General features: G+C 39.4%; 1 protein-coding gene across 1 annotated transcript in view; it reads left to right on the top strand.

Annotated features, from left to right (window-relative positions):
* The window catches only part of tshr (thyroid stimulating hormone receptor), a 20,722-nt gene extending 5,302 nt beyond the window's left edge, over nt 1-15,420 (top strand). Inside the window, exons 5-11 of the mRNA XM_077553218.1 lie at nt 4,773-4,847; nt 5,575-5,649; nt 6,733-6,810; nt 8,333-8,401; nt 9,891-9,968; nt 10,778-10,966; nt 13,747-15,420. Coding sequence (XP_077409344.1) covers nt 4,773-4,847; nt 5,575-5,649; nt 6,733-6,810; nt 8,333-8,401; nt 9,891-9,968; nt 10,778-10,966; nt 13,747-15,169 — 1,987 coding nt within the window. The 3' untranslated portion in view covers nt 15,170-15,420. The remainder of the gene's footprint in view (nt 1-4,772; nt 4,848-5,574; nt 5,650-6,732; nt 6,811-8,332; nt 8,402-9,890; nt 9,969-10,777; nt 10,967-13,746) is intronic.
* Nucleotides 15,421-16,682: the final 1,262 nt, after the last annotated feature.

Here is a 16,682-nt window from a genome sequence, read left to right as displayed (position 1 = left end):
TGATGGATTAATGGCTTTTATTGTGTAGAGGAGACACACAAAATGAGTGTAGCCTTGAGATATGACTAATTCGTCCTGTGACCATGCTTGTATCTCAAAAGACTTGCATTGCAAATCACCTTATTATATATATGCACTGCAAGGAAGTTTCCTTGCAATTTAAATTGATGGTGGCTGGATGTTGGGAAGTTTGCTGCCGCCATGCACACTTATATAATTCAAAATCGTGCCTCTTTTCAATACAAAAAAAAAACCAGACTCGTAACTTCTATAAGGGGACCAGATTTTCAAAATTAAAAGACGGGACAATTTCGCTGAAAATCAAATATACAATAAGTTCTCACCAAGAATTATTTATAGCAAAATTGTAGACAATCTAGTGACCGGTGGTTGTGTTATTACTTTAGCTAATGCTAAATGCTATCTTGGGTCAACAGCTCTAAACAAGACAATGCACTTACCATATTTGTGTGGTACCAGCAGCTATTGGAAGTTGGCTGTGCCGTTTACATTGTGCCGGTTCAGCATTGTAACATTGTAAATATGCCACCAGAAAAGCTCAGCTTGTGTTGGGTCTGACCGGTAGAGGTGGCAAACCAAGTCCAGAAAGTAAAAACCCTGCCAGCTAGCTCCTTAGCAGGTAAACGAGCAACATGGGTGCTAGCTAGCTAAGTAGCTCCCTAGCAGGTAAACAAGCACCATGGGAGCTAGCTAGAGATCTAGCTAACTAGCACCTGAGGCTAAAGCCAAACTGTGGCAGAGTTTTTACTTTCTGGACCTGCATTTGCCACCTCTGCTGGCCGGCGACTTCAGCATTTGGCTAGTAGGACTACAATTTACATGATTCTTAGATGCAGAAGCAGAAAGTACTTCTAGTTCGTGTATGATGAAAACACGCCTGCTATCAATTAGATGCGGCTGAGAATGAAAACGCAAACATGAATGCGAAAGTAAATAGGAAGGAAAGTTATATTCCATTTTAATTGGTTTATCGTATGAATCGCTATCTGTGATTGACATATACGTGGCCCATAAAATTGGCTTGCTAACTGGACTGAGGGGAAAAAAAATAAAAAATAAAAAATACAGGACGCTAGGATAGGACCTGTGTAAAAGTGGGACAAAATGAGGCTGGCGAAATCCGTAGGGAACGGGACAGTCCCGAATAAAACTAGTCACCCTAAACTTGTAATTAAAAATAACTCTTAAGTCAAGGCACTTTTTGATGACTTTGTCATTAAAACATAAAAAAAGTCCTAGCTAAATCAATAAAACAAATAATGTGGGGAATATTCAAGAAGGCAGAACTGTGTTGTTGTTATCAGATTGGATGGAGGCTGTTAGAGGAAACCATGCATAATAAAGATGAACAGCCGCCACTATTTGGCTTCTCTTTCCTTCATGCTCCGCCTCCTACAGAAGCGACTCAGGGGGAAAAGTTGAGCAAGGTGTTCTCTCGTCTCAATTAAGATTTGTGTGTGCAGCCTCCAGGTGGACCACACACCATTCTACATCACACCCAACTCTCCATGCACTGCTCCAAGGCCGCCACACTGAGTCAACACAACATTTTGCGTGTGATTTATTCCCACTCTCCAATTAGTGTATTAAATGTGGCTGTGTCACAGTGTGCAGCAGTAGCTATAATTACCAGCGACACATGTACGCAAAATGAATTGATGACTGTAAGTGCTCCTAAATTGCCGCCCGAGTTTGTTGTGACAAATTGGCAGACTAATTCCAGATAGCAAAATACAGACAGAAGCAATCATTCCAACCAGCTGAGGTTGGTATTTGGTATCTTCCGGGGGTGTTATTTTATACCCCTAGGGGCTATTTGCCTCTGATTGGTGCGGTACAAGAGATAATAGCGTTTCACTCAGGTTTCCTTCAGGGTCAGACACAAAATTAATGCCCCACTTCCTTTTGGCTGCTTGAGGACTACGAGAGCAGCTGTAGATCTGAGGCTGTACTTATAAACTGATGATTGGGGAGGTGGGAAGGGGGGCTCTTGTCTCAATAGAAACCACATAGTTTGACTTCTTACTGGGAATTAGGGAGACACTAAAGGATGAAAGTAAGACAAATTCCTCAGTACAGAGTCTTGTTACATACAAAAAGAGAAATTGGTCATGGCCATCAGTACAAGGTGGTATTTGGTATTTAAGAAAGACAGTTGTGTATTTTTACTTCAAGACTCAGTCAGGCGGAACAAAATGGCAAAAGAGCTGAAATCAACTGAATTTAAATGTTAATGTTGAGAGGCAGATTACAGCTGCCTTGGAATGCATGTCAAAATAATTCCTTTTTTTGTTCTACTTTATCAGTGCCTGGACTTGTATACCAAATCCGGTGTTTGCACATTTAACCTCTGAATCCCGAATCCACTCAAATGTGTTGCTAATTGTACTTTTGTCAAAAAACATCTCATGTAAAAAAAAGAAGGGGAATAAAAGAGGAATCCAATTTGATCATAATGGTAAATGGAGTGCACGTGTGTAGTGCTTTATCTAAACCATATGTTGTCCAAGGCGTTTTACCGAGCCTCATCACTTTTTTGAAAGCATATCAGAGTGTACATATGCGGCCGATGCGCTAACGTCGCCGCTACAACTTACGGAAAGGTTTTTCTTCTTGGTCTAAAATAACTTACTTAACCTCCAGGATCTCTTGCTGTACACTGGCTAATGGCAGAACACAGTGTGTTTTTGTGTGTGTGTTAAAGCCATCCATGTTGTGTCTGTCATGTTAGCTAGCTAGTGCTAACTGCTAAGCTAACCTAAGAGAGTTTGTCTCTTGGGTCCAGCATCCAGGTTTGCTAACTCCCTTCGTAATAGGACGGCATCAGAGGCCATAAGTGAAGTCACAAAAATGGCATTGATAGCCTACACTCCTAAATTGGTTTTATTGACCGATTGGGTAACAATTTAACATAATGCTCATTAGACAGCTAAACATTCACCCACACACCCCCGCAAACATTTACAGGTGTCGACTCTTGAATCTCATCATTCAAACATTCCTGTGACAGTAGTACACACGCCATTATGCGATGATTCATTGTCACTAATATCCCAAAATTCTGATCGGGCAATTGTTTTTAACGGCCAATTCACATCTCAATTCAAGTCACCACCGATTTTTGCACTGCCCCAAAGTGTATATAAGCACTTGGGGTTGACACAGATTGAAGTTGATTAAACACAGACGCATCGCTCAAAGCAACAGGTAGTTTAGTCCAAGCAGCAAGCGAAATACTAAAAACAAGACCCGTAGCACGGTCACTTGCCAAATATACAGGTCTAGCATCAAATAGACACGCGCTAACGCTAGCTAACGAACAGCCTAAAAACAAAAACAACACAACCAGCAAGTGTTTTGACTTATGCCTTCATCATGCACACACCCCGGAATGCTCCTATTCCTCATACCAGTTGCCCTACCCTCCAACTTAATAGAACACCTTGTTGAAGAAAATAATCGTTTTCTTCCGCGTGTTCGTTTTCTTCCGGGTAGTGAGAATGTTGGTTATCCGAATGCAGGCTGGAGATCGATGAACAGTTACTTCAAAGCTTTTATTTCTACAGAATATTCCGGGCACAAGTGAGTTCCCAGAAAATGGCAGCCTCTCACTAGTGCGAAGTTTTCATAGGACTTACAACATTCTTATACTATCTTGAAGGACGGTACCACAAAACCCCCAAGCCCTCAGCCCCCAGCCCACCCGGAGTTCACCAGACATCATTCAATACACATTGACTTCAACCACAGACAAATGGTCTATTGTTGTGGAAATAGAGGAGGCATCCCAGACAATGCCTGCACGAGCAGAAATTGCGACTCACTCACAAATACACATCCACGGATAAAAGTTCTATTGAGGAAATAAATAAATTCAAACAGTTATGACTAAATCTGGGCAGAAGACCCTCTTCAACCTTCACCGTCTGAATTTAGACAACACTAGCAAGAATCCACATAACGTACTGTCTGTAGCGGGATCACTAAAATGCATTATTGGTAAGCATTCCCACATTCTGAGTTGGAAATTTACAGTGAGTTGAGTTGGAAATAATTGACACATTTATGTGAGTTTGAGTGTTGACTGTACAGTACGTGCCCTGCGAAAGTTTGGCTACAGTCCAAGGTTTCCCCCGCCGCTTGCCCAAAGTCGGCTAAAACAGGCTCCAGCTCACCCGCAAGTTGCAACCCTAATAAGGACGAGCAGTATAGGAAATAAATGATGTCTGAAACGGAATAAATGCATTTCATTGAAATCATCTTTTTGAGAAAAATATATAAATCACTGGTTTAGTACAGAGAAAGCTCTTAAACCAAAATCATTCAACTTGACCAAATAAGTAAATGGTCTGGCAATGGTTCTTAATTTATCAGCTTATAAAACAGTCTACCCGAATACAGTACATCCCCCTGCTTTTAGAATCAGGAAGTGAGTCTGCCTGCCTGGAGCCAAACCCTTAGCCAGGATGCGAGTATGGCCAAGACACATTTGGCCTTAGACATAACACAAATTTTCTATCCAGCCGGGGTGAACTAGAATAAACACATTAATGAAACACTTTTTTTCATTCCAACTTGTAGTTTTGGCTGCCGGCAACAAATTTCCCTTCCCTTGCCCACTGACCTGCACCTTGTTCAGTTCTTCCAGCAGGTTTTAAGGACATGTGTATATTCCACTGAATCCATATATATGATTGGCTTTCACTTGGAAACTCTTTTTATAACAAAATATTGTCTCTTTGTTCAATCAGAGAAATACGGAATGCAAAGAATTTAACCTACATTGACCCGGAAGCCTTTAAGAATCTCCCAAAGCTGAAATACCTGTGAGTACTTGTCATTGCATTTATTTTATTTATTTATTTTAACAAATGGATAATTTGACTCTTTATTGCTGCTAAAAACAAAAAAATACTCTTTATTAATCTCTGAAACTTGTAACTGTATATGTTTTAGGGGTTACATTTCATGAAACATTTTAAGGTCGCGTGATCACAAGGTCGATGTCAAGGTTAGATGCACTAATAGCCTAAATGATTGCACACTTGGAATCCTTGTTAAATTCCCTTTCCAACAATACTTGTTTTGCGAAGATTGACCCAAGTGGTCTAAAGAAAGGCGGCCACGCCCCTTTTTGCTGAAAATGTCCAAATTCGGCAGGCCATAGCTCCCAAACCCCAGCTCCGATTTACCTAAAATTTGAGATTTAGAGTTGAGCCACTGCTATCAACAAGCACACCAAGTTTTATTAAAATCAAGATCTGCTTGGTTAAAATTTTTGTGGTGATTTGGCATAGAACAACCCTGGATTTTATTGACGATAGCAACTAAAACTACCAATTAAAAGTACTTTTTTTTTTTTTTTTTTCCCTGGCTCACTTTACAGTTCTGACGTAGAGTTTTATCGAGGATGGTAAATACAGATAAATGACAATATATATATAGTTGTATATATATTTACATTTGTGTGTATTGTACTTTTTTATATTGCTGGCAGGTGAGGATGCATGAAATTTTATTTATCTTGTCTAACAGTTTCTTCTCATCCATCAGGGGGATTTTCAATACGGGCCTTAACATCTTTCCTGACTTGAGCAGCGTCCACTCTAATGACAACAATTTCATTCTGTAAGTTTTTGAACCCCTGTTTAGCCAGCTAATGAATACTTTTTGCAGGGATGTGCGGTCAGGGTAGGCAGGCGAGGCAGTGCCGTCCCCTGCCGTCCCCTTTTACCTTACATGTCAAGAGTAAAAAAAATAATAAAAAATGTAACATGATAATGTGAAATTATTACATTTCAGTTCTATGGCCCATGCTTTAAACTGGATTTATTTTTCAATCTATTAAATATGAGTGATTTTATCATTAAAATAGCTGAATGTGAGATTTGTGACGGGCTGACAACTCTTTTTTTTTTTTTTTCTGGAGAGCTCAGTATTGTTCATTTGGTAATTTTACCGATTTGGCATGTCATCATCATTGCTCTCCTTTTTTTTTTTTTAGGGGGGGGGGGGGGGGGGGTGCCAACTCTTAGGTGGATGCAACAAGTGCCAATATTCTAAAACACGGTAAACAGCACTAAATAGTACAAATAATTCAAAAAAGGGTGGAAAATACAAATAAAGGAGAGAAATCCACTGCATCTTTTTTTTTTACTTTTACTACTACTACTACTACAGAAACATAACATTTTGTAAAGGTCTCATCTAAAAAATATTTTTTTGTGCTGGCGTTATCCATGTTGAAGCTGGCAAGCACGACACGGCGGCTCGCTTTTTTTCCATCTGACATCCTCTCAATGTGACAAGACCATTTGGAACACACCGGCAGACAAATGAGTGACTTCCTGCTCCGAGCGACTGCTTTGGTGGATTTCCAACCGAAATTTGACCGCGGTCACCTCTCAAATGGCATTAATTGAAGCGTACAGTGAAAAACACTACACAAGCACTTATTATGTGGCCGTTTGCACTTGTTATGAGTACATGCTCTTGAGCTGTTGTGAGTCATCAAGTGTGTGTGGTTTTCTGCCGTTGAGTCATTCTTTCAATCAACCTCTATACCCACTTTCATTTTCCAGCTATAACGTAAAAAAGTGCGAAGGCATCAATCTTCCACCCTGGCCTGGCCTCGGCTACTTTCCAGTGAAGAGTATACAGTATATGTTTACAATTGCACTTAATGCTCTGTTTGGTTCGCTCTCGTTGCAGGGAAATTGTTGATCATCCGCACATTACTGTCATCCCGCCCAACTCCTTCCGTGGCATCACCGGTGATTTGCTGACAGTGTGAGCTATTGTCGTGACGAATGCACGCACAAACAATGTGGACTGTTCTACCACAATATATTTTTGTTAGAGTGCAGAGGCAATATTCTGAGAAAAAAACGCGTAAAATTTGCGACTTTATAAATTGGCAGATTTGCGAGAGAAAAAACTCAGAAACTTACGAGAAATACTCGGATGTTTGTGCCATTACTTTTCGGTCGGGTTTTACAAATGGAGATAGTAATTACTGTAGCAGAGATTAACCATATGATGTTAAGCATTCACTCTTTGAAGCGTTGGGTACGGCCAGCGACAAAGATGCCTCGCTTTGCGAATGTCCACACTCTGAGGATCAAGCATTTAAGTTAAATCGTTAAAATGTATGCATATTTACTTGTACATTCATTTTTTTTAGTAGGGGTGCACCGATCACAATTTTCTAGCCGATCACCGATCTTTTAAAAAGTCTGACCTGCCAATCCTGATTTTTGCCGATCTCGATTTTTTTTTCATAACAAGCAGCACACACCTTCAGAGTTCCAATCGAATTTTATCGGAAAACATTGAACAATATCCGTGAAATAATACAAACGGTTTGTTTTAACTGCAAATTAAATAGTTCTCTGAAATAAAAATTAAAAGCATATTAGTCATGTCAGCAGAAGAGGACAGTGGCTGACTTTTTCAAACCAAAGGAGGGAGATGAGATTGGTGGAAAAGATCGGTTTATATTTAACTAAGGAAATCGGCTGGCCGATCGATCGGTGCACCCCCTAGTTTCTAGAAATATTATTGACACATTTTTATTTTTTTTTGTACAAGTAGCTAAGTTGATGATGTCATTCACTTGCATTTACCTAAAGTATGCCAGCTTCTGATTGGTTAGTGTTAGTCAGCTGATAGTGAACCAGGAAGTGTTGTCGCTCTAGCTCCCGTGTATGGCCGAGTAAAGTTTAAATTAAGAATGAACCCGTAAACACATTATACAAATACAAAACTATTGTTTATTTGAAATTTTATAATTGTGTTTTTAGTGCATGATTCCAGTTCAGATTCCCCCCCTATAAAGTCAATACCCCATGGGAAGCTAACCAAAAGGTTATTAGCTACTACACTAACAAAAAAGCTAATCCAAAAAAGATTGCTCCATAAATAGTAGGAATCTAATTAAGTCCATATTAAAACCTAGAGCACATTGCCTTTTAATACAAAAAAAAATAAAAAATACTAACCCTGGACTAGCTAGAAGAGGTGCAGACAGGTCAGAATGAGCTCACTTGAATAACATGTTCTGACGATGAACATTGTATTAACACACAAACTCACAACAGGCACGCATGGACGTGCGGTCAGGGGACGAGGGGATTGTAAATTTAATACACGTCGCTGCATTTATCGGAAATGTGGGCCTTTAGACCACAAAATTGCAGACAGACAAGACGTCACTGTGAAATGTACACGGAGATGCGGCGTTAAAACATGAGGTCGTGATTCTAACAATGCAATGTTATTCATCTTATTAGATAAACATATTGTTTTTCAGGATGCTGTATGGGAACGGCTTCAGGGAAATCCAACATCATGCGTTCAACGGGACCAAGTTGGATCAAGTGTACGTCCAAACGTGTTGAATTCAAGTGACGAGCGTTAGAAAGGATATGTGGAAACGGTGGAAAATGAGACTCAACTTCTCACCTCCGAGCGACTAAGTACATTTCTTCCAGTTTTTCGGACAACTTTGCTCAGCACTTTCAGACCTCACAACACGTAGGATTAAACGATTGCTGACATGTGTCACGCGTATTTTTGCGCTGCAAACGGATCCTTCTCTTATGCACTCCAAACGGGATTTGGCCAAGCTTTTGATTAGCGAGCTCAAGTTCTCATGGGAAAATTTGCCTCCAAATTGGGGTAGCAAGAAGTCTGTCTTAAGAGTTCTTGTATTTAGTCATCATTGCTGTTTCTTGCATTCTGGAGCTAACCGTGCACTTTTAGGATATTTCTCGTCTGCTCAGTTCTTTTTTGTTTTTCCTTCTGGAGAGCTCAGTATTGTTCATTCGGTAATTTTACCGATTTGACATGTCATCATCATTGCGCTCTCTTTTTTTTTTTTGTATGTGGCTGAGTATGTGTGCGTGCGTGTGTGTGTGTATTCATTAGTTCACCTAAAACCTATTAAAAAATCCCAAACCGTTCACCTAAACTGAACACTTCCAGTCAGAGTCGTGAGGCCATCAGGAGACCCGAGGAAGGACCAAAGAAAGGAAAGTGAAAGTCTGCCCAGTTCTAATTCCTACGGACGCTTTACAAGAGCTTAATGAAGCCATTGGTGAGCAACCAGAGTCTGAACACATGTGATGTTTGCGTTGGCATATGATTCGCAGTCAAGTGTTAAATAATGCCAGCATAGCCCGACCAAGACCAATACAGAATCCTGATTAGACCGGAGGGATTTGTGGTTGAGGGTACAGTGTGTTTAAGTACTGCCCTGCTGTGTCATTGGTCTAATTTGACGGCGCGATACGAGAACGGTAACGGAACATATGGTGTTCCACAGGGTTCGATTCTGGGGTTTTCTTTTTTTTCTTTTCTTTTTTTTTTCTGGAGAGCTCAGTATTGTTCATTCGGTAATTTTACCGATTTGACATGTCATCATCATTGCTCTCTTTTTTTTTTTCTTTTTTTTTTTTGTATGTGGGTGAGTATGTGCGAGTGTGTGTGTATTCATTAGTTCACCTAAAACCTATTTAAAAAATCCCATACCGTTCACCTTAACCGAACACTACCAGCCAGAGTCGTGAGGCCGTCAGGAGACCCGAGGAAGGATCAAAGAAAAGAAAGGAAAGTGAAATCCAGCACCGACCAGACACCACCCACCAGGCCACCAATTCTGGGGTTTTCATCTGCTGCCCCTGGGTTCCATCTTAAAACAAATTTGGAAACAAAAATCACGTTATTTTTAAATAAAGAAGGGTTGGGTGAATACGCATAGTACCTCCAACAAGAAGCACTGATTTAAAATAAGATAGAAATGTGCAGGAAGGAGGCCCTTGACATTCCCGCAAATGCAAAGGCTGACTACGTTGTGTTTCCCTGTGCAGGGATCTTCACAGGAATAAGTATTTGACCAAGATGGACGAAAGAGCTTTTGACGGCGTCATCAGCGGGCCAATGCTTCTGTAAGATCCTCACACTTGATGACATATTTAATGTAGCAAAAATAAAAGTGATGGTTCACAACTTTTATTAAACCGTCCATGTGTGAACACACTGTAAGAGCTACGATACAAATAAACAGAAACTGCCATCAATAACTCAAACGGTCTGTTTTGTGTATCCTTTTTATCATATTTAAGCCATATATTATAAATGAGTTGCCTTAAACTATTACCTTTTATAGCCTTGACAATCTCTTCTTTGAATACAATTGGAATTGTACACAAACATTTTAACCTTGCCCTTTGCAAATACTTTAAAACTAAAATAAACAATACAGAAATACAAATTCATAGTAGACAATACAGAATGTTGAGCAATAGCGTAGCTAAATATTTAACAAGGTGCGTTAGCACTCTAGTGGATTAAAATGCTAACATTTTACTATGCAGTCAATCACACAATCACCGTGAAATATAGCGACATAAGTTAAACAATAAACACGACTAATACGAACCTTGTTCCCTTCTCAAGCAGGTGCTAAAGAATCATTCATTTTATTACTTGGAAAAACGTTTGTTTTCTCTGTTTTTGTGTGGCGCACACATGCCTTATTTGCACTTGGAAGATGGCGCTACTAATGGCGGTACGTCAGTTTCCTGTCTCCTTCAAAATAAAAGTATCAACTATAGTATAATAGCACAAGAAAACAAAGCAATTCTGCAATACCATAATAAAATAATAGCAGGCTCATTTACATTTAATAAAAACAGTCAAATAATGACATCTTTTGGAATTTCGCCTTCACTGTTATCCTTTGTCTGTCCCTCAGAGACGTATCCCAGACAGGGATCACCTCCCTCCCCACCAGCGGTATGGAGTCCCTCCGAGAGCTGAAAGCGCGCAACGCGTGGGCGCTCAAGAAATTGCCACCGATCAAAACCTTCAAGCACATCACCACGGCCAATCTCACCTACCCCAGCCACTGCTGCGGCTTCAAAAATGTCCAAAAGAAACGAGGGTGAGTTTCATGATAAGCATGTGTGTATTTTCAAATGTAATCTGGATGATGTACCGAAGTGTGTCGGGTCGTACTGAAGCAACTCTCTCGTGTGTTTCAAATAAGTCTTACTCCGCTGCTATTACCTGTCGTGTCACTCTGTCGTTATTGTAGGACCGCGCAAAAGTTACATTTAAAGGGGAATTTTGCGAGTTTTTTTCTTGCGATTTTCCCATGTTTTATCACAAATCTGAGAGTTTATTTTGTGAATATTTTTCCCACAATTATTCCACTTTGTCACAAATCTGCGAGTTTCTTTCTCGTTAATTTGTGATTTTTTGTTGTGTTTTACAAAACACTACAGACACTTATGTTCATGCTTTATGGTTATGTACTCCGGTTATGTATTTCTGGACTAAAGTCTTAGAAAAACTTTCCGCTATTTTGGACTGTAGGATACCTTTATCTCCAAACTTGTGTTTGCTAGGTGACCTAACAACAATTGACTTACCACATAAACAATTTCAATCTACACTTGTAGCCCTTACTATCGCAAAAAAACAATTCTTGTTAACTGGAAAAATAAACAAACTCTGAATATCGACCAATGGTCTAACCTCCTCATAAATCACATTTTAATGGAAAAAATATCTGCCTCAAATAAAAACCAAATATCAAAATTTATAGAAACATGGTCTCCGTATATAGAATTTTTTAACCTAATTCTGGTTACTTAATTCTGTCTGTTAGCGAGAGCCATCACATCGTGATAACTTACATTGATGTTTCTGCATTTGGCAATTTATTATTATATTATATTATTAGTATGGGATTTTTTTTAATGGGCTTTAGGTGAACTGATGAATACACACACGCACGCACACGCACGCACGCACGCACATGCACACCCACATACAAAAAAAAAATATATATATATATATATATATGTGTGTATATGTATATATATTTAAAAAAAAAAAACTTTTTTTTTAAAAAAAGGAGAGCAATGATGATGTCAAATCGAATGAACAATACTGAGCTCTCCTGGGAAAAAAAATTGTGATTTTTTTTCTCACAAATTTTCCACTTTGTCACAAGTCTATTTTGTGAGTGTTTTTCCTCGCAAATTTGCCGCCTTGTGTCACAAATCTGCAAGTTTATTTTATGAATATTTTTCGCACAAATTTGCCACTGTCACAAACCTGCAAGTTTCTTTCTCAAAAATTGGGAATTTTTCTCTCTCAACATTTTCACAAGTCTATTTTGTGAGTGTGTTTTTTCCGCAAATTTGCCGCTTTATAATGTCACAAACCTGCCAATTTATTTCTCATAAATTTAAGAGTTTTTTTCTCACAAAGTGTCCACTTTATGTCACAAAACTGTGAGTTTATTTCTCGCAATTTGTGAGTTTTTTCTCCTCACAAAGTTGCCACTTTATAATGTCACAAAATCGAGTTTATTTCTCGTAAATTTGTGAGATTTTTTCTCACAAATTTGCCACTGTCACAAACCTGCAAGTTTCTTTCTCAAAAATTGAGAATTTTTCTCTCTCAACATTTTCACAAGTCTATTTTGTGAGTGTGTTTTTTCTGCAAATTTGCCGCTTTATAATGTCACAAACCTACCAATTTATTTCTCATAAATTTAAGAGTTTTTTTCTCACAAAGTGTCCACTTTATGTCACAAAACTGTGAGTTTATTTCTCGTAATTTGTGAGTTTTTTCTCCTCACAAAGTTGCCACTTTATAATGTCACAAAACCGAGTTTATTTCTCGTAAATTTGTGAGGTTTTTTTCTCACAAATTTGCCACTTTGTCACAAATCTGCCAGTTTATTTCAGGTTAATTTGTGACATTTTTTCTCACAAATTTGCCACTTTGTCACAAATCTGCCAGTTTTTTTCGGGTAAATTTGTGAGGTTTCTTTCTCGCAAATTTGCCACTTTATGGCACAAATCTGCCAGTTTATTTCTCGGAAATTTGTGAGTTATTTTCTCTCGCAAATTTGCCACTTTGTAATGTCACAAACCTGCCAATTTATTTCTCATAAATTTAAGAGTTTTTTCTCACAAAGTGTCCACTTTATAATGTCACAAAACTGTGAGTTTATTTCTCGTAATTTGTGAGTTTTTTTCTCACAAATTTGCCACTTTGTCACAAATCTGCCAGTTTATTCCTCGGAAATTTGTGAGTTATTTTCTCTCGCAAATTTGCCACTTTGTAATGTCACAAACCTGCCAATTTATTTCTCATAAATTTAAGAGTTTTTTCTCACAAAGTGTCCACTTTATAATGTCACAAAACTGTGAGTTTATTTCTCGTAATTTGTGAGTTTTTTTCTCACAAATTTGCCACTTTGTCACAAATCTGCCAGTTTATTTCTTGGAAATTTGTTGTTTTTTTTCCGCAAATTTGCCACTTTGTAATGTCACAAATTACAAGTTTCTCATAAATTTGTGTTTTTTCTTGAAAATTTGCCACTTTGTCACAAAATCTGCAAGTTTGCTATAAAAAAAAAACATTTATTTGTGGCCCTAATACACCATCGTAGATTTCAACCCCCAAAGCGTAATTTTTTTAATCACTGTGTGATTCAAATGTAAGTCAGTGTTGAAGTTATTTGACAGAGTTGATATATTTAGTGTTAAATCAAGTCTGCAGAAGGTCAATCAAAGTAAACTCCAACCACTTGATTAGAACTGCTCTGCCGCAAAGACTTCTGGGAGTGCTACAGTTAAATGTACCAGCTGTTTTTAATTTATTTACGATAATAATAATAGTAATAATAATGATGTTTTTCAGAATTTGGGAGTACATCATTTGCAACCTGACGGCGTTTCATGACCAGCATCATAAGCGTTCTGTAGCGCCCGTTCACACGGTCTCCCTCCAAGGTGCGGTGGAAGAAATCCCAGAGGAACCAAACGATGCCGACCACCGCGGCGGCTTCCACGGCAGCTTGCACTACCACGCCTACTTTGGTGGCCATCCAGATGAGGATGTGGGCTTCGGAGAGACCCTCATGAACACTCAGGAAGACACCAGCGGAGACTTTGATTATCGCTACGATTACGTGGTGTGCGACGAGGGGGAGGAGGTGATGTGTGTGCCGGTGCCAGATGAGTTCAACCCGTGCGAGGACATCATGGGCTTCACCTTCCTGCGGGTGTCCGTGTGGTTTGTGAGCCTGCTGGCGGTTCTGGGGAACGTGGTGGTTCTGCTGGTGCTGCTCACCAGCCACTACAAGCTCTCCGTGTCACGTTTCCTCATGTGCCACCTGGCCTTCGCCGATCTCTGCATGGGGATTTACTTGCTGCTCATCGCCTCGGTGGACCTCCACACGCGAACAGAGTACTTCAACCACGCCATCGACTGGCAGACGGGCCCCGGCTGCGCCCTGGCCGGCTTCTTCACCGTGTTCGCCAGCGAGCTGTCCGTCTACACGTTGACCGCGATCACGCTGGAGAGGTGGTACGCCATCACGTTTGCGATGCGGCTGGATCGGAAGCTGCATCTTCACCACGCGGCTGCGGTGATGCTGGGCGGGTGGATTTTCTGCCTCCTGGTGGCGCTGCTCCCGCTCATCGGGGTTAGCAGCTACCGGAAGGTCAGCATCTGTCTGCCGATGGACATCCAAACCACCGAGGCTCTGGTCTACGTCATCTCGGTGCTCGTCCTCAACGTCATGGCCTTTCTTGTGATCTGCGCTTGCTACGTCAAGATTTACTGCACCGTGCATAATCCTCAATACCGATCCGGATCGAAGGATACCAACATAGCGAAGCGCATGGCCGTCCTCATCTTTACGGACTTTCTCTGCATGGCACCGATTTCCTTCTACGCCATGTCGGCAGTGTTGGACCAGCCTCTCATCACCGTCTCCAATTCCAAGATATTGTTGGTGCTTTTCTACCCACTCAACTCGTGTGCCAACCCGTTTCTTTACGCCATTTTCACTAAAGCCTTCAGGGGGGATGTGTTCATCCTTCTCAGTAAAATTGGTCTGTGCCAGCGCCAGGCTCAGCTGTTCAGAGGTCAGACCGTTTCCTCGAAAGGAAGCAGTGGGACATCCCAAACGCGAAAAGACAAGGACACGTTCAGAAAAGGGAAAAGTCCAAGCCAGAAAAACGCAGTTATTCACCTGAAGAAGTGCTCGGCGTGTTCATACCATCCGGTGGTCGGCCTGCAGGCAAACCTTGAAGAGAACCAGAACCTGGAGACGTGAGCTAAACGCCAGCCGGACCGGCTCTCAAAGAAAGAGACGTCGAGGCCTTGAAATGTTTGCCGGCAGATCTGTTTGAATATTTAACAGAACTCTCCAGCGGACCATTCCAACTTCAGCTGTTTTCACAATTTCGGCTGTGAGGATTTTACGGTTGCAGTTGGTGGTGGAGAGTATCAAGTGTCACTGAAATATGGCTTTGACCTCATGGCTTCAACTGTGAGGCCTTGTTATTGAGGCACAATGTGGCTGGCATTCAGCACAAGGAGCGATTTTAACAATGCTTCCATGCAGTACCATATATACAGTGCGTGTGTATGGATTAAAGCTATTTTCTAAAAATAAAAATAAAATAAATAAAAAAGTCTATATAAAGTATGATAATCAAATCTTCTGGGCTTTTATGAAATTATTTATTTATTTCCTTTTTTATATATATATTTTTTACAACTATCCTCATAGAAGCAATATTTTTTATAGTGTTTCACAACATGCTTTTTTCTTATAATATTATTACTTAATTGTCATAAAATTATGACTTAATCTTCTATGATACTTATTTTAAAGATGTATTATTACATATACTTAATACATAAATACTTTACGGTATTTTCCAACATTGCTAGTATTTTTTATTTTTTTTATAAAAAAAAACATCTTTAAATTAATTCCCATAATTAGGATTTTTTTCAATAGGTTTAAAAAAACAACATTAATAAATTAATTACATTAAGAATACTATAGTTCCAGAAAAAATGTCCTTCGCTTTCATCTTTGTCAATTAATATCATACATGAGCATTTGAGGTTCAGTTTAATACATTTATTTCAGTATTGCTGCACGTCCGTACAGAAGGAAGACGTTAGAGAATTATAGTTTACTTTATTACACAACACTTAATTACCTTTTTTTCCCTAATCTTTAACTCCACTAATACTCAAAAACTTAATTACCTTTTTTTCCCTGATCTTTAACTCCACTAATACTCAAAAACTAAACTACTAAAAGTAAAACAAAGCATTTTCAAAATAAAACTAACTGAATTTGGGAAAAAAAACAGTACATTATACATTATCATGAAAACCCCAAAACAATTATATTTTGGGGTTTTTGTATAAGCATTTTTTTTTTTAATGTGAAAGTAATTGTTTCTTAGAATTTCTTCCAGACCAACATTATTTGATATAGAACTCGTTGAAAAGCAGTTTGTAGAGGCACGCAGAGAATGTGATTCAATTACAAAACTAAACACAGGGCGTATTTTGATTATTAGACATTTACAAGTAAGTGCACACAGGTATGATCACCACAAATATCTTCTGTCAGCGCCTCTCCTTTGGAATGCAATGCTTGTTTTTCCAGTGAGTGCGATGGTGATATTTTTCCATCCACTTACGGAAACAAGTGACCTAAACACAGTGTGATAGTGACTTACTACAGCTATGCCAGACAGTAGCCGCTTCACATCTGGTTAGCATTTCATTTGCAAGGTGACAGTATTTTTTTCCAGTTTTCC

Source organism: Vanacampus margaritifer, chromosome 19 (assembly GCF_051991255.1).
Source record: "Vanacampus margaritifer isolate UIUO_Vmar chromosome 19, RoL_Vmar_1.0, whole genome shotgun sequence".
Classification (NCBI taxonomy): Eukaryota; Metazoa; Chordata; class Actinopteri; order Syngnathiformes; family Syngnathidae; genus Vanacampus; species Vanacampus margaritifer.
The sequence above is the reverse complement of the archived record's forward strand: the minus strand, read 5'-3'. Positions and strand labels throughout refer to the sequence as shown.